Source organism: Bufo bufo, chromosome 2, assembly GCF_905171765.1.
Source record: "Bufo bufo chromosome 2, aBufBuf1.1, whole genome shotgun sequence".
NCBI classification, from domain to species: domain Eukaryota; kingdom Metazoa; phylum Chordata; class Amphibia; order Anura; family Bufonidae; genus Bufo; species Bufo bufo.
This window is the reverse complement of record NC_053390.1, coordinates 282,381,710-282,406,985: the sequence shown is the minus strand read 5'-3', so window position 1 is coordinate 282,406,985 and position 25,276 is coordinate 282,381,710. Positions and strand designations below refer to the sequence as shown.

General features: G+C 46.8%; 1 protein-coding gene across 2 annotated transcripts in view; it reads right to left on the bottom strand.

Annotated features, from left to right (window-relative positions):
• CORO1C (coronin 1C) overlaps positions 1 to 25,276 on the bottom strand; it is a 141,837-nt gene that overhangs the window by 49,815 nt on the left and 66,746 nt on the right. For both annotated transcript variants that reach the window (XM_040416611.1, XM_040416612.1), the window contains exon 2: positions 3,841 to 4,040. In XM_040416611.1, coding sequence (XP_040272545.1) covers positions 3,841 to 4,035 — 195 coding nt within the window. In that variant the 5' untranslated portion in view covers positions 4,036 to 4,040. The remainder of the gene's footprint in view (positions 1 to 3,840; positions 4,041 to 25,276) is intronic.

Genomic DNA, 25,276 nt, shown 5'->3' with positions numbered 1-25,276 from the left:
AATTGTGTGCGTTAACCCTTTCATGACAAGGTTTTGATTTAGTTAGTTTTTTTGCACCTTCAGGCCTCGTTCTCATTTCCGTTTAACATCTGTTAAAAAAATAATAATTCTGTGCCTGTTTCATCCAGCGAAGATCCGTCTCCGTACGGTATTAGAAAATATGAGCTCTGATGAGCCAAAGTAAGCCATTTGCAAAGTCGCATGTGACATTGTTGAATAACTTCGGCAATTGATTTTTAAAGTGGAAAACCACTTTAAAACTTGAAAGCGAACTCTGCTTCGGTTCCGGGGTACTAGTCGGAAATAAGTTTTAAAGTGGTTTTCCACTTTAAAAATCAATTGCCGAAGTTATTCAACGTTATCTCGCTCACCTTCGCGAATAAATAACTTCGGCTCATTGGAGCCCATACATTCTAATACTGTATAGAGACGAATCTCTGTACAAAATTATTCCGAAGTTTTGAACAAAGTGACTGCAGTGCTCCAGACAAAAAAAAAAAATGACCAGGAGACATTGGCTCCTAAACTAAAAAATTTAGGAGCCAAATTACTTTTTTTAAATCGCCAAATTTAAAATGCATATAATAAAAAAAAAAGGACTTTGAGAAGATGAGACGCAGGTGACAGTAGTGAGCCAGCACTACATATAGGAGAATACAGCACCACATACCTCTCACATCCAGGGACATCTTCTGGGGGACAAGGTGACTAAAAATGGCGAATTGCATGGTTTAGAGGGTTTTTTTCTGTTACGGCCTTCACCGAGCGGAAATCTTTTTTAATATTTTAATAGCTCACACTTTTTGGAACGTGGAGATATGTAAGGGCTCTTTCACACTTGCGTTCTTGTCTTCCGGCATAGAGTTCCGTCGTCGGGGCTCTATGCCGGAAGAATCCTGATCAGGATTATCCTAATGCATTCTGAATGGAGAGAAATCCGTTCAGGATGCATCAGGATGTCTTCAGTTCCGGAACGGAACGTTTTTTGGCCGGAGAAAATACCGCAGCATGCTGCGCTTTTTGCCCCGGCCAAAAATCCGGAACACTTGCCGCAAGGCCGGATCCGGAATTAATGCCCATTGAAAGGCATTGATCCGGATCCGGCCTTAAGCTAAACGTCGTTTCGGCGCATTGCCGCATCCGACATTTAGCTTTTTCAGAGTGGTTACCATGGCTCCCAGGACGCTAAAGTCCTGGCAGCCATGGTAAAGTGTAGCGGGGAGCAGTGTACTTACCGTCCGTGCGGCTCCCCGGGCGCTCCAGAGTGACGTCAGGGCGCCCCAAGCTCATGCGCATGGGGCGCTCTGACGTCATTCTGGAGCGCCCCGGGAGCCGCACGGACTGTAAGTATACCGCTCCCCCGCTCCCCACTACTACTATGGCAACCAGGACTTTAATAGCGTCCTGGGTGCCATAGTAACACTGAACGCATTTGGAAGACGGTTCCGTCTTCAAATGCTTTCAGTACACTTGCGTTTTTCCGGATCCGGCGTGTAATTCCGGCAAGTGGAGTACACGCCGGATCCGGACAACGCAAGTGTGAAAGAGGCCTAATATGTTTATTCTTTATTGTTTGTAAATTTTTTATGTAAAACTGGGAAGGGGGCCATTTAAACTTTTAGTATTTTGGTGTTTTTTTAAACTTTTTATTTAATAACCATTTCTTCCCTTAGGGACTAGAACCTGGATCTTTTCATCCCTTGTGCTATTCACCCTGATAGAGCTCCATCAGGGTAAATAGGATCTCACATCTCCCTGCTGCCCTGTGCTTTGTGCACACGGCAGCAGGGAGCTGAACATGGCAGCCAGGGCTTCAGTAACGTCCTGGATGCCACAGTAACGATCTGAGCCCCAGCAGTGTAATCTGCCACTGCAACTACTGGAGGAGATGGGACCCTGTGGCCACCATATAACAATAGGGGGGGGGGGGGGGGGGGGGGGGGGACTTGTGGCAAGTGATAATGGGGATGAGGGGGCGGGGGAGAGAGGCTTTGGGGGGGGCGCACTGCACCACCAATGAATGTAATTAAAGAGGACCTTTCATAGGTCCAAAGAATATGAACTTAGTAGCAGGCTGCATAGAGCGGCGCCCAGGGATCTAAGTGCACTTACTATTATTCCTGGGCGCCGCTCCGTTCGCCCACTGTGGCCCCTGGTATTTTCAACATTCAGAGCAAGGAGGAGGAGACGCCAGTGTCTCTCCTTCTCCCTGACAGCAGCGCTGTCCAATCACAGCACAGAGCTCAGAGCCAGGGAGAAAAAAAAAAAAACATCCCTCGCTCTGAGCCCTGATTGGACAGCGCTGCTGTCATGGAGACGGAGAGACACTGGCGTCTCCTCCTCCTTGCTCTGAATGTTGAAAATACCGGGGGCCACAGCGGACGAACGGAGCGGCGCCCAGGAATAATAGTAAGTGCACTTAGATCCCTGGGCGCCGCTCTATGCAGCCTGCTACTAAGTTCATATTCTTTGGACCCATGAAAGGTCCTCTTTAACTCCTTTATACAATGGTCTGCAGCGGTATCACAGACCCAGCCTCAATAACAGGGCATGCGATCTGTGGCAATTAACCCCTCAGATGTGGCACCTGAGGGGTTAATTGCCGAGTATCACATGCCCTGTTATTGAGGCCGGGTCTGTGATACCGCTGCCTATACTAATGTTTTACATTCATTGGTGGCGCAGTGGCGAAAGCTCCTCCCCTGCTATATCCCCATTGGTGGTAGTGGCGGCCGCGTCACAGTGGAGAGGGAGGGACTCCTTCCTTCTCCACTGTGCTACTGAAGAGAACTTAGGCTGCGCAGGAGCGCAGCGGTACAGTCGCAAATGGCGACAAGACTAAAAAGTCTTGTCGCCATGGCGACCATTTTGGTCGCCATCTGGAGCCCTGGGACTGTGGATGAAGCATCCAAAGCTCGCTTCACTCAACACTGGTGAAGATATCCGTGTGTCATCTGTATTCCACGGACACTGCTAGGCTGAAAGTTCATTTCCAGAGCATCTCCTATTAGAGGTCAGTGAAAAACAGACAACAGGGATGCAATTAATGTTTTTTTTCAGGAACGCATAGACTATAACGGCCGTGTTTGGTCTGCATTATGGACGAAAGTAGTACATGTCTCCGGGATTTTTTCACTGACCCACGGTCAGTAAAAAAAAGATACTAATGCGTGAAAGGACACAGTAAAATCAATGGGTACGTGTGGTGTCTGTGGAAAATGCGGACAGCACGCGTCAGAGGAAATGTGAATGAGGCCTTCAGGTGAAGTCAGCTGTATTAAGAGGCCACAGCCTCTTAACTGTATACCAAGCAAGGAACATCCACTGCATAGAAGCGGTGCTTGGTACTGAAGCTCAATCGCTTGTAAATGGGCCTGAACACACAACCGACGGACACAGGATTCCTACTGGAGACCCCCACCAATCCTGTGAATGAAAGGGCTGCAGCACTGTATCTGCTTTGCAGCTGCCCTAATTCACTCAAATACAGCTGCAGTTCCCTGGGGGGGGGGGTGTCATTGTCCAGGGAAAGAATGAGGGGGGACAGCCATGAATAAGACATGTGGATGCTCCAGTTTGGGGATCTCAGACATGACTTCTATACAATCCCCACTATACAAGGATATCCTTTAAAAAAAAAAGACAAAATGCTGAGTGGGGCTCTTTTCAGGAAACATGCCCATGAAAGTTCACTTAATTTTGCTGGTAACCAAAGGGTGTAAGTACAAAAATAATAAAATAAAATAAAAAAAGGATAGAAGAGAAAAACAAGCATGTATCCCAGACTCTAAATATACAGAAGGGTTAACTTTGGAAGAGCATAAAGTCTCTTTAAAATACCTTCAGTAATGGCAGCACTAGGAAAGCTCCGCCTCCGCTCGCATCTATGATTATGGCAACAAATTTGGGGTTAACCGCACAGAATGAGCTATCCCAGGTAACCCGGGAAACTCTGATGTCATCATAGCACTGATCATTCTTCACAGCCTGCCCAAAGACATGCCGGAATTTACTTTGTCGAACCACACGCCTCATCGTTTCTGTAGACACAAAAAGAAAAGAAAAAAAATTAAGTAAATAAATATAAGTATATTACACATATACACACACACATATATACATACACAATGCATACACAAAAATGACATACTACAGCTTGGAGCATATGGACTGGTATTTTTGCTGCCAACTCATAAATGTAAGCACGGTATTGTTTCATGAAAACTTACCTGCAAGGCAAAATGTAACAAAGCTAAATCTGGGGGCGAGATGGAGGCAGTTTAGGCTCCATCATTAAAGTAGGCGATAAATTAAAAATTTATAGTCTGTCTGCAGAGTCGAACGCTTCCACCCATGCTGCTAACCGTAAACTAACTGGATTAATGTATATTACAGTCAAGCAAAAATGCGCTCCTTTACTAGGCACCGGTTGAATTTACCAGGCTCAGACTTATTTTGGGGCTTTGATAGGGCTCTTTCACACTTGCGTTTTTGTCTTCCGGCATAGAGTTCTGTCGTCGGGGCTCTATGCCGGAAGAATCCTGATCAGTTTTATCCTAATGCATTCTGAATGGAGAGAAATCCGTTCAGGATGCATCAGGATGTCTTCAGTTCAGGACCGGAACGTTTTTTGGCCGGAGAAAATACCGCAGCATGCTGCGCTTTTTGCTCTGGCCAAAAATCCGGAACACTTGCCGCAAGGCCGGATCCGGAATTAATGCCCATTGAAAGGCATTAATCCGGATCCGGCCTTAAGCTAAACGTCGTTTCGGCGCATTACCGGATCCGACGTTTAGCTTTTTCTGAATGGTTACCATGGCTGCCGAGACGCTAAAGTCCTGTTTGCCATGGTAAAGTGTAGTGGGGAGCGGGGGAGCAGTATACTTACCGTCCGTGCGGCTCCCGGGGCGCTTCATAGTGACGTCAGGGCGCCCCATTCGCATGGATGACGTGATCACATGGATCACGTCATCCATGCGCATGGGGCGCTCTGACGTCATTCTGGAGCGCCCCGGGAGACGCACGGACGGTAAGTATACTGCTCCCCCGCTCCCCACTACTACTATGGCAACCAGGACTTTAATAGCATCCTGGGTGCCATAGTAACACTGAACGCATTTTGAAGACGGATCAGTCTTCAAATGCTTTCAGTTCACTTGCGGTGTTAGGGATCCGGCAGGCACCTCCGGCAAATGGAGTACACGCCGGATCTGGACATTGCAAGTGTGAAAGAGGCCTTAGCGAGCAGACATTAACTCACCCATCGGGGCACGTTTACAAATTCTGTCTAAAATGCAGATGCTGTAAACTTGGACAGATAGCCCAAAAATTTACCAAAATCATCACACTGGCTTAAGTGGGATGATAAATCTGGCGTACAGAGGGCCACGTTTGTCTACCTTTACACCAACTATTGGTTGCCTTATTTTACGACAGGACTATGTGCCCAAATTTTTGTATATTAAAATGGTTTTCCGGTTACACACACATATAATTCAACCCTACTGAATTATATAAATCAAATGTTGAAGTCCTGAGTGCATTCTGACACCTGCAGCACAACTGCTATCTGTGACCTGCACCCTGTGTTCACATACTGATGAAAGACTCACAGGAGTGTCTGTAGCATCAGGTCTCTGCCTCTCCTTCCCCTCCCAGCTTGAACATCACAGATCCAAACCTGCTTAAAGCCCTGTTGGAAAAACCTCACCCTAAGGCCGAATGCGGTCCGTGGTATGCCGGGCTGGATTCCTGTTCAGAGCAGGAGCGCACGGCGTCATTGGTTGCTATGACGCCGTGCGCTTCATGCCGCCGCTGCACTACAGTAATACACTCGGAACACGGCCGTGTGCATTCGGCCTAAGGGCTCGTTCACACGAACGTGCGATGCCCGCTTCCGTATTGCGGACCCGCAATACACGGGCACCGTTCCGTGCCCATTCCGCATCACGGATGCGGACCCATTCATTTCATGTGGTCCGCAAATCCGGAGATGCGCGGAACGGAACGCTACAGAAGCACTACGGAGTGCTTTCTGGGGTTCCATTCCGTGCTTCCGCACCGCAAAAAGATAGAAAATACTGTATCTTTTTGCAGAATGGAAGGATCGTGGACCCCTTCAAGTAAAATGGGTCTGCGATCCCCATGTGCCTGCCCCACAGACGGTGCCCGTGCATTGTGGATCGCAATTTGCGGTCCACAGCACGAGCTTCACACGTTCGTGTGAACGAGCCCTAAGGCTACATGCACACAACCGTATGTGTTTAGCGGTCCGCAAAAAATAAAAAATAAAATAAAACAGATGACATCAGTATGCCATCAGTTTTTTTATTTTTTTTTGCGGATCCATTGAAACAATGCCTAAAACAGACAAGAATAGGACATGTTCTATTTTTTCGCGGGGCTACGGAACGGACAGCACACGATGTGCTGTCCGCATTTTTTGCAGACCGATTGAAATGAATGGGTCTGCATCCTGTCCGCAAAAAAAACTTAACAGACATGGAAACAAACATTTGTGTGCATGTAGCCTAAGAAATAGCATCATTGCTGACATCACGTCTACAGGGCAGGGATGCTCAACCTGCAGCCCTTCAGCTGTTGCAAACCTACAGCTCACAGCATGCTCTAACAGTGCTAGGCTGTTCAGGCATGCTGGGAGAATGACAAGGTCACTGGTGATGATGTGTCTACACGGCAGACCCTTACAGGCCTTGCAACACCTCAGATGTCATCCAGATAGGGAACTAACACAGAGGAAAAGGTCACTTGACCACAATGGAGAACGGGGCATTACAGATAAACAATGACTATTAGTAAGTGATATTGGGTTGTTTCCTGTCAACTGAGGGAAACCCAGGATCGTCTGGCCACCACCTTCCTCTCTCTGTAGGTGCGGGTCCCACCTCACACAATGGGGGCATATCCTAGAGATATATCCCCATTGTCTCAGATGGTAATACCTCTTTAATATGCCCAAGACTATGCAGAGCTGGGTTACAAGCAGGGTCTCCAAGTGTGAGAGCCCATTACTTACCCACCATTATTTCCAGCTGTAGGAACCAGATTGGGAAACCTCTAAAAGAGACCCTGTGTCCTTGTTGCCAACAACAACTAATCACAGCACAGCTCTTATGTTTCAAGAGCAGAATATGAAGTGAAAGCTGGGCTGTGATTGGCTGCTATGGGCAACAAAGCCAGTTTCTCCATTAGGCAGTGTCACCAGTACACAATGGGAATTCTTTCTAGAGTTTCATAAGCAAAGCCGATCTGGAAACGTCACAGAAGCCGGGAACAGAGGCAGTGAGTTTAAGGCGCAGCAGATACAAATAATTTGAGATTTCATAAGCCAGTGGTGGCGAACCTATGGCACAGGTGCCAGAGGTGGCATTCAGAGCCCTCTCTGTGGGCACCCACACACTAGAAAGTCTATGGTGTACCAATATGCCTTAGACTTTTCCTGCCATTCATCAGCGCTGGGCGCACTATGAATGGCACAGGCAGTGCATTGAATGTAGGCAGGATATTATAGCTAAATGATAAAGTACATATATACTATATTGCAGCGATCCCCAACCGCCGGGCCGCGGCCCAGGACCGGACCCTCGAAGATGGTTTGCCGGGCCACGGCGATCAGGGCAGTCTTTAACGCTGTACTAATGAAGCGCTTCCATTATGGAAGCGCTTCATTAGTACAGAAAGACCAGGAAGCGGTGAAGGATCTGTACTCACCGCTTCCTGGTCCACGGCTCGGCTATGCAGGGCTGCGCACAGCGTGAGCTCTCTCTGTGACCTCACACTGTGCGCCGCTATACACAGCCAGCCGACAGCAGAATGAAGAGGATCGCGATGGTGACCAGGAGCAGGAGAGGTAAGTGTTTTCTTTAATTTTATTTGCACTGGGGGCTGATGGCTGACATTGGGGGGGGGGGTTATGGCTGACATTGGGGGGGGGTAATGGCTGACATGGGGGGGGGGTAATGGCTGACATTGGGGGGGGGTAATGGCTGACATTGGGGGGGGGTAATGGCTGACATTGGGGGGGGTAATGGCTGACATTGGGGGGGGTAATGGCTGACATTGGGGGGGGTAATGGCTGACATTGGGGGGGGTAATGGCTGACATGGGGGGGGGGTAATGGCTGACATGGGGGGGGGGGTAATGGCTGACATGGGGGGGGTAATGGCTGACATTGGGGGGGGTAATGGCTGACATTGGGGGGGGTAATGGCTGACATTGGGGGGGGTAATGGCTGACATTGGGGGGGGTAATGGCTGACATTGGGGGGGGTAATGGCTGACATTGGGGGGGGTAATGGCTGACATTGGGGGGGGTAATGGCTGACATTGGGGGGGGGTAATGGCTGACATTGGGGGGGGTAATGGCTGACATTGGGGGGGGTAATGGCTGACATTGGGGGGGGTAATGGCTGACATTGGGGGGGGTAATGGCTGACATTGGGGGGGGGTAATGGCTGACATTGGGGGGGGGTAATGGCTGACATTGGGGGGGGTAATGGCTGACATTGGGGGGGGTAATGGCTGACATTGGGGGGGGTAATGGCTGACATTGGGGGGGGGTAATGGCTGACATTGGGGGGGGTAATGGCTGACATTGGGGGGGGTAATGGCTGACATTGGGGGGGGTAATGGCTGACATTGGGGGGGGTAATGGCTGACATTGGGGGGGGGGTAATGGCTGACATTGGGGGGGGGTAATGGCTGACATTGGGGGGGGTAATGGCTGACATTGGGGGGGGGTAATGGCTGACATTGGGGGGGGGGGTAATGGCTGACATTGGGGGGGGGGGTAATGGCTGACATTGGGGGGGGGGGGTATGGCTGACATTGGGGGGGGGGGGTTATGGCTGACATTGGGGGCTGATAGATGGCTAAAGGTTTGGGGGTTGATCTGAGCCATTGGGGGTCTGATCTGAGGTCTGATTAACATTGGGGGTCTGATTGCTGGTCTGACCTTAGGTGTAATGAAAAATATTTTTTTCTTATTGTTCTCCTCTAAAACTAGGTGCATCTTATAGGGCGAAAAATACGGTACAGTGCAGCAGAGACCATAGTCAGTTTATACGCACCTTGTGTTTTGTTATGCGCGTGAATCAGTCAGCCCCCCCCCACCCCCTAAGCCCCACCCCCATAACCCCCGCCAACTCCCCCATAACCCCCGCAGCTCTCAACCCACCTCACCCGGTCCCTGGGAAAATTGTCTTGCATGAAACTGGTCCTTGGTGAAAAAAAGGTTGGGGACCACTGCTATATTGGACTGTAGTATTCAGGTTAAATTGCCGTGTTGGCACTTTACGAAAAATAAGTGGGTTTTGGGCTGCAATTTGGGCACTCGGTCTGTAAAAGGTTCACCATGACTGTCATAAGCTGTAGGTCAATGATCTAACCAGAGCAAATATGAAATCCATGTCTCACACCCAACTAGCTTTTCAAGACTTTACTCCTATGACATACAGCAGTAGTGACATCAGCTCTGCAGAGACTTCAAGAAGAAAAGAATAAGGAGGCGTCTACCACGGGTACGCAGCCAATTAGGGCTGGCAACTGCTCAACAGAACGCATGTAAGAAGAGTAACCTTTACACTGCCAGGGAGAAGGAAGCACCTGTATATGATTCAGCATCCAATCCGTCAGACACTAGCCAGATCAATTCTGCAGGCACTGCTCAGACTAGAAGGGGTGCTCATGCACACGGCCGCCATCGGCCTGGGAAACTAGGTTTGTGTGTCAGCTCTGGCTCCTCTGACCCAAATTGACAGAATCAGAGATTTATAATACAGCCAGCTCCTGATCGGGGTTTATTACACTGTACTCACCATCATGCGAGTACTGCAATAGCCCTGCCATCAGACATAAATCAATATGATACAGCCAGCTCCTGATCGGGGTTTATTACACTGTACTCACCATCATGCGAGTACTGCAATAGCCCTGCCATCAGACATAAATCAATATGATACAGCCAGCTCCTGATCGGGGTTTATTACACTGTACTCACCATCATGCGAGTACTGCAATAGCCCTGCCATCAGACATAAATCAATATGATACAGCCAGCTCCTGATCGGGGTTTATTACACTGTACTCACCATCATGTGCGTACACTAACAGCCCCACCATCGGACAGGCTGACTACCATAAATCAATATGTGTGGTCTGCCTGGGAGATGCCGATCCCGGTCCTATGCATAAGCCCTAACTGAAAATGCAGCTTAGCAGTCAGGATAGCCGTACAACAGAAAACTGCTCGGCCCACTAAGCATCCCCGGGTTTCAGGTACAACATATCTACATATCTGAAGAATGAGCAGCACTCCGTTTTAGCTGCAATCTCCTAGAGTGCGGTCCCCAGCGGCATTATTCTGCAGAGCATACGGTTTTATGCACGCCAACAAAGAAAACCAGCAGCGTTTGTTTTATATACTAGGAGATTAACATTCAAACACATTTATACGACCAAAAATAGGATTCAGTCGCACACGGCGCTTTGGGAGATTACCATCTTCGGTAAAGAGCACTCTCAGTACCCACACAAAACGCAGTAATCTACCTAGGGAGACTGTTACCCTTTTATGTCCACATTGTTTCCTCTCTCTAGGGTGAGAGCAAGAATAGAAATGTTACTCTTCGGTGACTCTGGCAGTTTATAGATGCTGCTATATTTATCTCAGCTAGGCCTCATTCACACAGCGATGTTTGGTAAGCGTCCGATCCACATTGTTTTGGGGACCGCATGCCGACCCATTCATTTCCATGGGACTGCAAAAACTTCTGTGGCCATCCCGCAAATTATAGAACATGTCCTATTCTTGTCCGTTTGGCGGACAGGAGTAGGCATTTTGACAATAAGGCTGCAAAAAGCGTGGAATGCACACAGCCAGTATCCGCATTTTTTGGCCCGGTGGACCGCAGACCCTAGAATATCAGTGTACCATGGTGGCTTTACGGACACTAGGATTGTAAGCAATGAAGTGAAGCTGCCCCTTAGGATACATTCACAAGTGTAACTTTCCTAGAAAAACCGGCCATGTGTTTATCTTTATGTAGCATGTGTGATCATGAAACGGCGGCTTTCCAAGACTTTAATACTGCAGTTTTCCACACTGACGTGGGTAAAGAAAAATAAAACAACCATCAAGCACCAAATACCGTGTGGTTTACACACACACACACACACGGTCCAGACCACTAAAGCATAATGGAGAACAACTGCTGCGCATGCACACACCCGCCCAGACTAAAGAGCATTCGTCTCAAGGTGAGGACACTCCTCCTGCCACCTGATTGACAGGGCCAGACACCTCTGCTGAACATGACAGTCTCGTATCTGCACCACTGCTCGGTGTAGCAGCACAAGCGCAGAGGTTCTGCTTCCACAGCAGCAACAGTTTATGCGCAGCTCCTCAAGATAAATCATCCCCTATCCACATGAGCGGCGCATGAACAGAGGCAGGAGCTTTAAGTCATGTGGAAACAACCCTCATCTTTACTAACAAAAAGGTCAATTAGTAGGACAGATCCCAACAGAAAGTGGAACTCTGCGCCGGAAATTACCAAAAAAAAAAAAAAAAAAAAACACCAAATACACGTATGCAACATGAAAAAATGCATCAATTTTTACTGCGAAAAAGAAAAAAAAATTGTGTGAATGAAGACTAATGAGGTGCTAAAGTGGATCGCTCCGCCTAAAGGGTTTTTCTGGGGTTCGACTAATCAGCTGTTTGAAGGGATCACAACACTCGAGCATGTACTGTGGCCTCTTCACTTTATACCAAACACAGCGCCACACATTGTATAGTGGCTTTGCTTGGTATTGCAGCTCAATCCCATTCACCTGAATGGGAGCGAAGTGCAGAAAGGTCATGTGACTGATGGACAGGATGTCACTGGCATAATGAAGAGGCTGCGGTGTTTGACAGAACCTTCATATAGCTGATAGGTCGGGGTGAGGAGTTAATCTAATGTTCTTGACCTATCTTATGGATAGGTCATCAAAATTTAAGTCTCATTTAATATTCCTACCTAGCAATATCCCAACCTGTCAATCACCATCTTGGGGGCACTGAAGTGCTCTGCTTGTGAATAAGGGGTTGTCTCACAAAACTATTCTACAGTTTTCAAACCAGCACCTGGATCTGAATACTTTTGTAATTGCATGGAACTAAGAATTTTGTATAGCCACTGAGTTATTTAATAAAATGTATCTGCATAGCGCCACCTGCTGTTTGTTCTATTTCTTTGTCTGGCTCAATGAGATGGTCGCACATGCTCAGTTCTGTCCTTCAGCTGCCTCCTGAGCTGTGATAGGGAGAGCTCCAAAAGAATAGACACTCCCTCTGAGCTACAGCAGAAAAGACACTCCCCTTGAGCTGCCAGCCTGATATAAATCTAGTAGAGCAATAAATGGGGATACAGTTGCAAGAAAAAGTATGTGAACCCTTTGGAATGATATGGATTTCTGCACAAATTGGTCATAAAATGTGATCTGATCATCTAAGTCACAACAATAGACAATCACAGTCTGCTTAAACAAATTACACACAAAGAATTAAATGTTACCATGTTTTTATTGAACACACCATGTAAACATTCACAGTGCAGGTGGAAAAAGTATGTGAACCCTTAGATTTAATAACTGGTTGAACCTCCTTTGGCAGCAATAACTTCAACCAAACGTTTCCTGTAGTTGCAGATCAGACGTGCACAACAGTCAGGAGTAATTCTTGACCATTCCTCTTTACAGAACTGTTTCAGTTCAGCAATATTCTTGGGATGTCTGGTGTGAATCGCTTTCTTGAGGTCATGCCACAGCATCTCAATTGGGTTGAGGTCAGGACTCTGACTGGGCCACTCCAGAAGGCGTATTTTCTTCTGTTTAAGCCATTCTGTTGATTTACTTCTATGCTTTGGGTCGTTGTCCTGTTGCAACACCCATCTTCTGTTGCAACACCCATCTTCTGTTGAGCTTCAGCTGGTGGATAGATGGCCTTAAGTTCTCCTGCAAAATGTCTTGATAAACTTGGGAATTCATTTTTCCTTCGATGATAGCAATCCGTCCAGGCCCTGACGCAGCAAAGCAGCCCCAAACCATGATGCCCCCACCACCATACTTCACAGTTGGGATGTGGTTTTGATGTTGGTGTGCTGAGCCTCTTTTTCTCCACACATAGTGTTGTGCGTTTCTTCCAAACAACTCAACTTTGGTTTCATCTGTCCACAGAACATTTTGCCAGTACTGCTGTGGAACAACCAGGTGCTCTTGTGCAAACTGTAAACGTGCAGCAATGTTTTTTTTTGGACAGCAGTGGCTTCCTCTGTGGTATCCTCCCATGAAATCCATTCTTGTTTAGTGTTTTACGTATCATAGATTCACTAACCGGGATGTTAGCATATGCCAGAGACTTTTGTAAGTCTTTAGCTGACACTCTAGGATTCTTCTTCACCTCATTGAGCAGTCTGCGCTGTGCTCTTGCAGTCATCTTTACAGGACGGCCACTCCTGGGGAGAGTAGCAGCAGTGCTGAACTTTCTCCATTTATAGACAATTTGTCTTACCGTGGACTGATGAACAGCAAGGCTTTTGGAGATACTTTTATAACCCTTTCCAGCTTTATGCCAGTCAACAATTCTTAATCGTAGGTCTTCTGAGAGCTCTTTTGTGCGAGGCATCATTCACATCAGGCAATGCTTCTTGTGAAAAGCAAACCCAGAACTGGTGTGTGTTTTTAATAGGGCAGGGCAGCTGTAACCAACACCTCCAATCTCATCTCATTGATTGGACTCCAGTTGGCTGACACCTCACTCCAATTAGCTCTTGGAGATATCATTAGTCTAGTTTTTTTTTTTTTACTTGCACTGTGAATGTTCATGGTGTGTTCAATAAAAACATGGTAACATTTAATTCTTTGTGTGTTATTAGTTTAAGCAGACTGTGATTGTCTATTGTTGCGACTTAGATGAAGATCAGATCACATTTTATGACCAATTTGTGCAGAAATCCATATAATTCCAATGGGTTCACATACCTTTTTCTTGCAACTGTATACCTGGATCCATGTGAGGTACAGGGCTGGTTCTAGCTTTGTTAGGAAATACTGTCATGTAATATATGATGTCGGAATTATTTTTTACATGTCATGGCATAACCCCTTTAACTATGAAACTGATGTATTCGTTCAGCACTCCTAGTTTTGTGCCGTTTTGGCGACCAGTAGTACGGACCTGTAGCTATAATATAAGCCGACAATCCTTCTGGGCTCCTTGATTAAGCATACAAGCGTGTTCTGCGGAAAAGGGGCAATGTCAAATATGATATAACACAGGAGTCCGATTGTGGCTGGTTATTTACACTGGAGTTATACTGACTTCATGATAAGTTTCCTTTTGGGAAACTAGAGGAAGTGAATTTAAGATAGGGAAGTGACTAAATGTTTTGTAAAGCTGGGGGCATTACAGAGGAATGAAACGTTTCTAATATGTTTCCTTTGTTATCGTGCTTTTTGCAATGTTAACAGGACAGTTAAGCCATGACAAGTTTCACATTATTTAACATGTAGACTTTAGTCTTCTTCCCTTTCTGGTGGATGACCACGACATTGATCAGAGCTCAGTGGACACGCTTCTAATGGTGGCCACAAAGAACAGCTTGCCAAACTATAGATTCTGAAAATGTCTCTTTCCACCTCTAACACTCCCCAACTGCTGTAACCATCTGACATGGTTTGATATTTTACTTACGTTCAAGGGGTTATATTCCTGCCCTCAGGATAGGTCACCAATATCAGTGCGGTGGGGGTCCGACTCCCGGCACAATATTGTAGCCCTGCAGAGTCCATTGACTTGAGGACAGTAATCATCAACCTGGCATGCGCAGTGCAATATATAACCAAAGAGATTACTGAGATGAATATCAAATATATTGGGAGCTACAGAGCACTATAGACTGGGGCGTACTACATGGACACTTCAAATTTTCTCCACAAATAAAGTTTAAAGGGGTTTTCACACAATATTTTTTACTGATGACCTATCCTCTGGTCAGACATTGGCTTAGCTAACTATATGCGGCACAAAAAAGACTTGCTTCTGGAGGAGAGCTAATGTGCACTTTTTTTCAAGGACAATTTCTAGGATAATTGGCTACCCTGTATCTATCTAAAGTTTCTCTACTTTAATTTCTTTGGATTCAGAACACCCCAGTGGCATGATAATGACACTGCAGCAGGGAAGCCCAACGACCGTCATGTGTATTGCAGTGAGGACGCAGGACCTGCTGCGATGTCATCAGAATTGAACAATGTGTGGAGGGCCCTTTCCATGAAAGGTCCTAGTAGCAACTGGGATTGGGTTACGACCCTGCCTGAAAAATCCAAAATACAGTGAAAAATCTTGCCATTGTCACTCTAGCGCTCATAAGGCGCTGTACCAAAACCAGATAGATGGGATTGTAGAGGACTGGCTTTGCTTTGTATGGAAAGCCAATGTCAGCCCACTGCACTCACATGCAGAATCTGCCTCCATCACTACCGGGAACATCTTCAAGTGAGGAGCCGACACTAAAGAGGACGGACTCCGGGGCCAGTGGTCACATGACAGGGACGTGACGCCAGCAAACACCACAAGACTCCTGGACAGCACTGAGTGAGACCTGAAGCAGGTGAATGGGGGCAGATAGGGTAAGAATATGCATTACCATGAATGAGAGAATTAAAGAAAAATCTTTGTTAAGGGCCAAGAATTGAACAGATCATCGCTAACGTACGTCCATAGTAACGCTCGTTAGTGATGATCTGGCAGTGTAAATGCCCTGCCGATTACACCATGAATGAGCGAAACGTTCCCAACGTAGTGCGACTGATGTACTATTTAAAGTGCTCCCAAGATCCCAATGTAGAAACTACCTTCAGATGTCAGTGACAGGTTGGATATTGAGAATTTGCAAGTGAGATCATATTCAGCGTGCATCCTGCCTGCATACTTGGACAAGTCCCGACAGTGTGTACAGAGAACTAGGGTGTAAGATGTACTATGTTAGCAGGGCACAAGAATGTTTCCCACATACCTGTAGAAGGCAAAGGGTAAAGTGTCTTATGACAATAAATGGAACCTGTCAGCTCCTGTATGTGGCCCTCAATGAGTGTGTAGACAGGGACCCGCTGATTTCAATGGCATTCTGTAGTTTTAGAGTTCTAACCTGCCGAAGCCCTGGTGCGATGTATGACCTTGTGACGCCAAGCTCAGACTAGGGTTGAGCGGTATACCGGTGTTCACGATATACCAAGGTATTAAAAAACAGCGGTATCGCTGTTTCCTAATTACCGCAGTATTTTGTGACGTCATCGATGTGTGCTGACCGCTTCTAAATCTGCGTCCGCCCGCATAGTGCCGAGTAGTGAGTACAAACACATTACTTCCTCTCGCTCCTGGCTCCTTGCTCCGCCTCCCTTAGTCAAGTCTCCAGACTCCACCCACCATCTGACATCACCGTCGGTCACCCACCCGTGCCGGTTCTATGTGGCGAACTCCGTGTGAGTACTGGGCGTCTCTGGAGAGACTTTTCCTGCGGCTGCCTTGCTCGTGTGCTCCGATGACAAAATTACAAACGTATTACTTCCCGCAGCGGGCCGTCCACGGCTCTCCCTCCTCCCTGCTCCCATATTCAAATCTCCGCCAACCGACATCTGATGTCAGAATCGGAGCACACATGCGAGGCAGCCGCGGGAAAAGTATATCGTAAAGTATTATTGTAAGTATGGTGGCCTGTGGCCACAAGACTTTATTATAACGTCTTCTTGTGGCCCCCCCATACAGTGTAACGTCTCCTTGTGGCCCCCCCATACAGAATAATGTTGTGTTTTTTTCTTTTAAACAGGTATTTATCGTGATATATATCGTTATCGCGATAAATTTCTTAATATCGTTAGAATATTTTTGATATCGCCCAACCCTAGCTCAGACATCATCCTATATCACAACTATAAAGAAAAAACACGACTTCTCCTGCTGCATAAAGACACCAAGACCTACACAAGGCTGACTATGACCGTCCGCACTGCTGCCATGTAAATGGTGGAAGGAATTCTGTAATCTCATCTTAAACCAGAACACGTGGAAGAAAATGTACATAATGCATCCCAAGCTATAAGACCTCACTTTTTGGCTCGGTCTCTACCGTTGGAAAATCCTTAGCGGTCATACACTTTCATCAGCCAAACTCATGTGGCCAGCAGCCATTCTCTGAATGGAGAGAGGGGAGAACGCGGCTACCACACACCTCCAGCAGTGGCTCATCTCCCCTGAGATCAGAAGGATGGGGGATGCTGAAGTCCATCATCTGTCAGAGGGAAGTCAGGACAACCCCATATACATTAGATGGTCGACCGCTCCCGTAGAAACTGGCAGATTCAGCCGATATTAATCTGAACTGTATTGCAGGGCAACTTTAATCTAGTATTCACTTGTGTCGTATATATTTCTACAGAGAAGCCCAGGAAACCCCTACTGAATCCCTCCAGCTTACCTGTGCCGGCGATAAACACATTGTGGGTTGGGAAACTTACGCCAGTCTATGACCTCGCCTGCACTGCCGGAGGATGTGCCTTAGGCTACTTTCACATATGCATTCCGGTTTTGAGAGCCAGCATCTCAAAACCGGGCCAAAACGGTTCTGTTTAGTCCCAATGCATTCTGAATGCAGAGAGACCCGTTCAGGATGCATCAGGATGTCCTCCGTTCCGTTATTATTCAGTTTTGTAACCGGACCAAACAAGAACCATCACTAGAAAAACAATGTAGGTTAACGGGGAGGGATCCGGTTTGTTCTTTTTCGATTTCACACAACCACATCCTATCGGAACGGGTGAATACAGATGTGTAATCAAAATGGAACCATTTTGGGCAGGATTGGAGATCCTTTGTGATGCATACCTCGCCAAAAATTAAGCACATTCTCTGGCAGTCCGTGTAACCAATTCTAAAGCCAAGGGCTTTTTTTAGGTTAAAAAAAATAAATAAAAATCGGTAAAAGATGATAAATGTTCTGGGCCTGCGGGTCCCACTTGACCCCTTCTCAGGAAAGTGGCAAGGACAGAGTAGAAAGGCCACTTGCACCTAAAGCGCAATTCTGTTTAAAAAGTCATAAACACCAGGTTTGCAACTTGTTTTTACACCAAAAAAAATGGTATTGGACATTTTTGGTGCCCCTTTCACTCCTTGTCTAAATAGGCATAAAAAAGTGTCAAACTGTCTTGATAAATGCAGAACAAAGCATGCACACCCGTTATTTTGTGCACATTTCATTTTGTCCAAAAAACTATGACTCTCCCCATCCTGTTATTGGTTTCATGGCGTCAGGTAATTGCAATGCATAGAAATGAATGTGAGATAGTGGGAACAGGAAATATCTGCACTATGACAGTGCCATCATGCCACATCCAAGTAATGTCGAATATCTGATCATTGATTTCCAAGTGTTATGTGTACAGGAACCAAATAGCTTAATCTATCGCTCGCCTCTCCACCCACTCCATACACATTAGCTAAAGGTGGCCACCAAACAAATAAATAACCACAATGGTGACGCAGACGCACTGCCTTTACTCCGTATCGGCCACACATCATCAATGACACCCAATGGATGATCTTTCCCCAGCTCCTATATTTGAATTGTTCTGACGTTTTCAGACATGGCGCTAAGGATTATGATTACTTTATGTATATTTTTATATGTCAAATTGGGGAAGGGGCGATTTTAACTGTTAATACTTTTGGCTTTTTTTTATATTAAAAAAAATATATATATATTTTAACTTATTTCAGTCCCCCTAGGGAGCTTAAACATGTGATTGATCAATCAATCGCAGTCCTCCTCTAATTAAAGTCTGCCGCAGACAAGGCTCAAAGGGGGGTGTCCTATTAAAACCACTTAACCCCTATCCTCAGGATAGTGGACACGGGTTAAGCTCCTCCTTCTGTCTAACTGTTCAGATGTCGCAGTCACTACTGACAACATCTGAACAGATGCTCAAGAACTGTTATTTCATTTCCCATATGATGTCAGGCGATGTGACAACTATTTCCTGGTCCCTCTGGACACACAGGAAATGCCTGCGACAATGACCTGCCTCATCCACTGACCGGCCATTTCCTGTGTGTCCAGAGGGACCAGGAAGCAGAGACCGGCAGGGGGGACCTGGCTGGTGTCAGAGCGGTGGAGAAGTGCTAATCCTCAGTATATCATTAGAAGTGTTAATAATGATGAAGAACATCACATTCTGGAGCGGAGATTTACTTGGAGCTTGGGAAACAAAGTGAAAATGCCAATTCTAGATGTAGCTGAGGCGGGACACAAGCCATTAAAAACACTTTGATCTTGGTGGCAGAAGCCGCCCTAAGAAGGATGACACCAGGCAGGTGCTACATCCTCCCACATGTCATTAGACGACTGCCTGCTCTTCTGAAGAATCCCACCCGCCTTGGTTTCACTCAGCCAGCAAATGACCCGATTGAAGCCAGATGACTGTCAGAATACCAGCTTTTTCCATGGCCTCTTGTAATTGTTCCAGCTCCAGTCATGTTTGTTCTACAGCAAATACCTCACAGCAATCTTCAAGGTTTCTGTATGTAAGCATTATCCTCTTGTGTGTGAAAAGGGGCAAAGCAGAGCACTGTGTGAAGGACCAGGCCTACAAAGCCTTCAAGATTGCTGAAGGGGATCATGTGGTTACTATGAAGCAAAAGACAAACATCTCAATATGAACCCGAATAATGGGTCATTTGATGGAACAAACTAGGAAAAAATACATTTGGAAAACGTGAGGAAGACATCGCCACCAAGGATGCTGGAAGCGCAACACGGGTGAGGTACCTATATAGTGCCAGCAGAGGGACTATGGTTGGGAAGCACAGCCCATGTGACGGCCACATTTCCCGGACCAACTGCAGCTCGGCTAATCCAAACTCACAATCCAGTCCAACCATAGGTCTACGGCCGCATACTCATGAAGCTTGTAAGGGGCAGTAGACCAGCAGTCGTGCTGAAACAGCATCATAAATCACTATGGCACAGTGAGTCTGTGTCCAAGAAATGCGGCCACTGGCCAAACTGGCCTACATAGCCACAGTAAGGCCTCTTTCACACGAGCGTGACGGGTAGGCTCCGGATGCGTTCAGTGAAACTTGCACCATTTTGCAAGCAAGTTCAGTCAGTTTTGTCTGCAATTGCGATCAGTTGTTCCCGCATGGGTGCAATGCGTTTTAATGCGTTATTCACACGCTTGATAAAAAAACTGAAGGTTTTCAAACAATATCCCTTAGCAACCATTAGTGAAAAACGCATCGCACCCGCACTTGCTTGCGGATGCAATGCGTTTTTCACTGAAGCCCCATTCACTCTTATGGGACCAGTGCTGCATGAAAGATGCAGAATATAGAACCTGCTGTGTTTTTCACGCAACGCAGAACTGATGCATGAAAAGAAACGCTCATGTACACAGACCTATTTAAATGAATGGGTCAGGATTCAGAGCGGGTGCTATGCATTCACGTCACGCATTGCACCCGTGCGGAAAACTCGCTCGTGTTTAAGGGGCCTAAGTGTATGGGCTCATGCACACGACCATATGTCCTCCGAGATATACTGTCCGTATGTACCGGAGCGGCATACATCGTGCGCACAGCATCATAGGTTGATATGAGTGCGGGACAATAGCCCCGCGGCGGCCTGATATGCACAGCATCATAGTAACCTTTGATGCTGTGTGCTCCCGTGCGCACGATGTGTGCCGCTCCGGGACATATGGCCCGCTTACAGACGACATGCGGTCGTGTGCATGAGCCCTAAGTGGTAGATTTGTGGCAGAGATCTCTGCTGCCGTTTCCTATATCAGAATTAGGTATGTAAAATGCATTAACATAAATCCTTAAACCATTATGTGAACTCTCATTTTCCAACTTTCTAAGGCCATGTTCATATGTTGCACCTCTATAACCAACATATAACGTGTTGACTGGCACTCGTTCAAAGACCCTCTCACGTGGGCAGAAGCAAACCAAAGAGGGACGAAAAATCATTCACACAGCTTGCATATGGTCAGCAGCGCACCCCATTTACAGTGTTACACCCACATCAATAATCCTATCATTTGCCGGATGATGGCTGATGATCAGGAACGAGCATTCATATGAACACTTTGATCATCTGTCCGTGCAAAAGGGTCATAACCCCTTAGTGAACACCCATACGCCCCTTTTTACAGCGGTCACTAAGGGGCCTTAGGCTGGGCCGACGCTTTTTTATGGCGGCCCAGTCTAAGTGCTGCACGGGTCCAAAAGGAGTCCAAACTAAAATTCCAACGTCAAAAACCAGTGTGAACAGGGCCTTACAGGGCAAATCAATGCCTGCTCATAGCAGGTGTAAATTACAGTTTCAGGCATAAAAACAAGCAAAAAATTTGCCAAATTTATTAAGAGGCCCATTTCACTCCTGCGAAGTATGGATTAAGACTTATCCCAATTGTGTGCAGTTAGTTTAAAATCCAGTTCCTACAATTTAAAGGGGTTGTCTGACCCTTTTCTACACTGCCATTCTCCTTTGGAAAAGGGATGACAATATCTTGTTTTGTATTCTAAGTTATTATAGGAAACTTGGACCTTGAAGGGGTTCTACAGTTTATTTAAACTGATGATCTATCCTCTGAATAGATCATCAGCATCTGATCTCGGGGGTCTGACACCCGGGACCCACGCCGATCAGCTGTTTGAGAAGGCAGCGGCGCGGTCTTCTCACTGTTTACCGCAGGCCCAGTGACGTCACGACTAGTATCAACTGGCCTGGGCGCGGCTAAGCTCTGTTCACTTGAATGGAGCTTAGCCGCGCCCAGGCCAGTTGATACTAGTCATGACGTCACTGGGCCTGCGGTAAACAGTGAGAAGACCGCGCCGCTGCCTTCTCAAACAGCTGATCGGCGGGGGTCCCGGGTGTCAGACCCCCGAGATCAGATGCTGATGATCTATCTAGAGGATAGATCATCAGTTAAAACAAACTGAAGAACCTCTTTAAAGAGGAGCGGTCACCTGTCCTGACATCTGTTTTAGTAACTACATGCATTCCCCGTGTAGAGCAACTCTAGAGCATCTTTTCTTATGACTATATTGCATCATTCCTTTTTCGTTATTTCTACTGGAAGTTATGGATGAATTGCCTGCAGCTTAGAGTAAAGCGTACAGAGGGGTGTTAACAGTTGGGGGGGGGGGGGGTCCCTGCAGTGCTGCACAGTCTGCCACTGAGAGCACTGACTGGAAAGAGTCAGACGCACCAGCTACTGGTAACACGCAGCAGTACCTTAACTGCAGACTGTGGGAAGATTGTAAACTTCTAGCAGGAATAATAAAGGAATGGCCCAGAATAGATGCTCTAGAATTGTTATTACATGGGGATGCAAGTAGTTAATAAAGCCGACATGTCAGGAGAGGTGGCAGGTCCTGTTTAAGGCCTTGTGCACACGGCCGTAAGCATTTTGTGGTCTGCAAAACACAGATCCTGGCTTTGAGCATGCCGCCTCCCTCCGTCTAGAGAAAGAACAGTTTTTATGGACAAGAATAGGACCTATTTTTATTTATTTTTTGCCGGGGCTGCGGAACAGACTTACAGAAGTGGACAGCACATCCGCATGTTTTGTGGCCCCACTGACGGGACCACATCCGATCCGTTAAAAATGCATATCGGATGCTGGCTGCAATGACGGGCGTGTGCGTCAGCGAGGAATTTCAACAGTCCAACCGCTACCTATTATGGAATCCCATACCGATGGTTTAAAACCTACACAGCTCATTTTTCTACTGCATCGCTCTCCATAAAACAAGGGGGCGGCAGCAATCACTGCGCAGGTTTCCTCTTTATCCGGTGGGGTGCGAGGCGTTCAGACAAGGCTGACTCACAGACACAGGCCCTGCACGCAATCTGCTCGCTGCTAAATGTGACCACGGACCTATGATGAATATCAGACACCCCCAGCAGCAGCACAAGGTTGGTACTACTGCCAGACAGGATCGGAGCCATGTCTCCCATAGATCCCACACTACCGGGCCACTGGCAGACATGCAGGGCCTACAGGCAGCCTTGGGAATTCTGTTTTCTGGGTCATGTCACTCAAGGTAGCATTATCTGCACGGATAGAAAAATGCTATTTATACAGTGTATTCAGGACTGGAGCCGCTCATGTGACTTGCTCTCCAAGGAAGGAACGATTTTAGGTAAAGTCTCCTCTGCATATTCTAACAGATCACAGGAAAAGTGGAATTCCGGAGAGAGGAAGCAGGAAAGAAGTGCCTGCGCGGCAGTAAATGACTATTCACCAGAAACGCGGGATCCCACAGAGCATTCTGGAGGCGCATCTATAATAACGCAGTGGAGCTGAAGCAGGATATCCTCATCCAGTGCTGCGTGCGGGGGAGGGGTACTGACCACTGTGCAGCGCTCAGAAACGTCTTGACACACTCCAGTCTTAAGGCCTCATGCATTTGTCATCCGTGTGCCATCTGCATTCTTTCCGGTTAGCACACTGACGCATTCGACGCTGTAGGGCCAGACACACACCTATTTTTTTTTGGTGTGCAATTCCCTGTGGCCATTCTGCATATTCTAGAGCGGGGATCAGCAACCTGCGGCACTCAAGCGGCTGTAGAACTACAACTCACAGCATGCACATTAACTCTGATAGAAGAGAAAGGGAGTTGTAGTTTGTGAACAGCTGGAGTGCAGAAGGCTGCTGACCCCTGTTCTAGAGCATGTCCTATGATGAGCCACGTGGTGGATGAGAATAGTCATTTCTATTGATGGGAGTGAGAAAAATGTGGAGTGCACACGGACGGTAGCCGTATTTTGTCAGGGTATGGCCACACGTGGCGTAAATGCTGCGGATCCCCTGCACTGAAGCTGCAGAATTTACACTAGCAGCAAAGCAGATAACGCTGTCAGAAAACTCGTCTGCATGCTGCAGGGTAAACGGACTCACCGATTCCTGCGGCAATGCTGCCACAAAAATACAGCCCATTTCCTATTTATGAGGCAGCGGATTTCAGAGAACCTGCTTCCGAATTTGGGTCCTTACATGACTATGGTTCTGGCATTTAAAATTACCTGTAAATAAAATGCAAGCGTTTGGTTTTTTTCAGCAGCTGCGTTTTGCTTCATGGCATAAGAACGTGTGCACCCCCTGCTGCGGACGGCAAAAAGCGCCATTTGAGGATGCCGACCCATTCACTTCAATGGGTCAGCAATCTGTAAGATCCAGTCCGCACTGCAAAAAAATAGAACATGTTCTATTTTTTTGTGGTGCGAAGGCACGGACCGAAATCCCACGGAAGCAGATTCGTAGTGCTTCCGTGATACGAGCGCACACGTTCCTGTGCATGAGCCTTTATAGAGAAGATGATGTGACAATACCAGAAAAAAATACGCCAGAGCTTCAGCATGCGGCATTTTTGAAAAGAAAGAAAGACAAAAAAATGCCGCCTAATGAAAAAACACTCAGGGGGTCACTTAATAACCATAAATATGCCTATATTAGGCGTATTTCTGGTGCAGATTGTGGCGCAAAGGTCCTTTGCGTCGCAATATGCGACTTTTCCCCACTCTAGCCAGGTCTAAAAAAGTGGATGTGGCGTGGACGGGAAAGGGGCAGGGCCGGCAGGCCGTCTCATTTAATATTTTCTACGCCTGTTTGAGGCTTAGAAAATGGTGTAAATGTAAGACAGCAAGGAAGCTGGCTTACATTTATAAGCGGGGTGGATGCGCCAAAGTAATGTAGATGCCGGCGCCTCTACTTAACCGCCAGGTATAGGGGGGTTATTAAGACCGGCGTCTAAACCGCCATTCTTCATAAATGACCCGCTTTGTGTCCTGCGTTTCATATTTCCAATAGACGTTCAGCTAACACCAAGACGCAACGAATGCTTTTCTCATATCGCATTTTTGGCACATAATTAACATATATGGTAAATGGATCCCATATAGTGACGCCCATTAAAAAAAAAAAATCTGGCAACATTAGAGATGAACGATTTTCATATTTTGAAATTTGTTCACGCTTTATTTGGTGGTCAAGGCAGAATTGCGTTATGGATTTCGTTACCTCTAAAAGCATCCCGTCATAGAATTTTGTTATGGTCCGTGGTAACAAAATCCATAACGCAATTCTGCTTTTACCACCAAATGAAGTGTGAACAAATGACAAAATATGAAAATCGCTCGTCTCTAGTT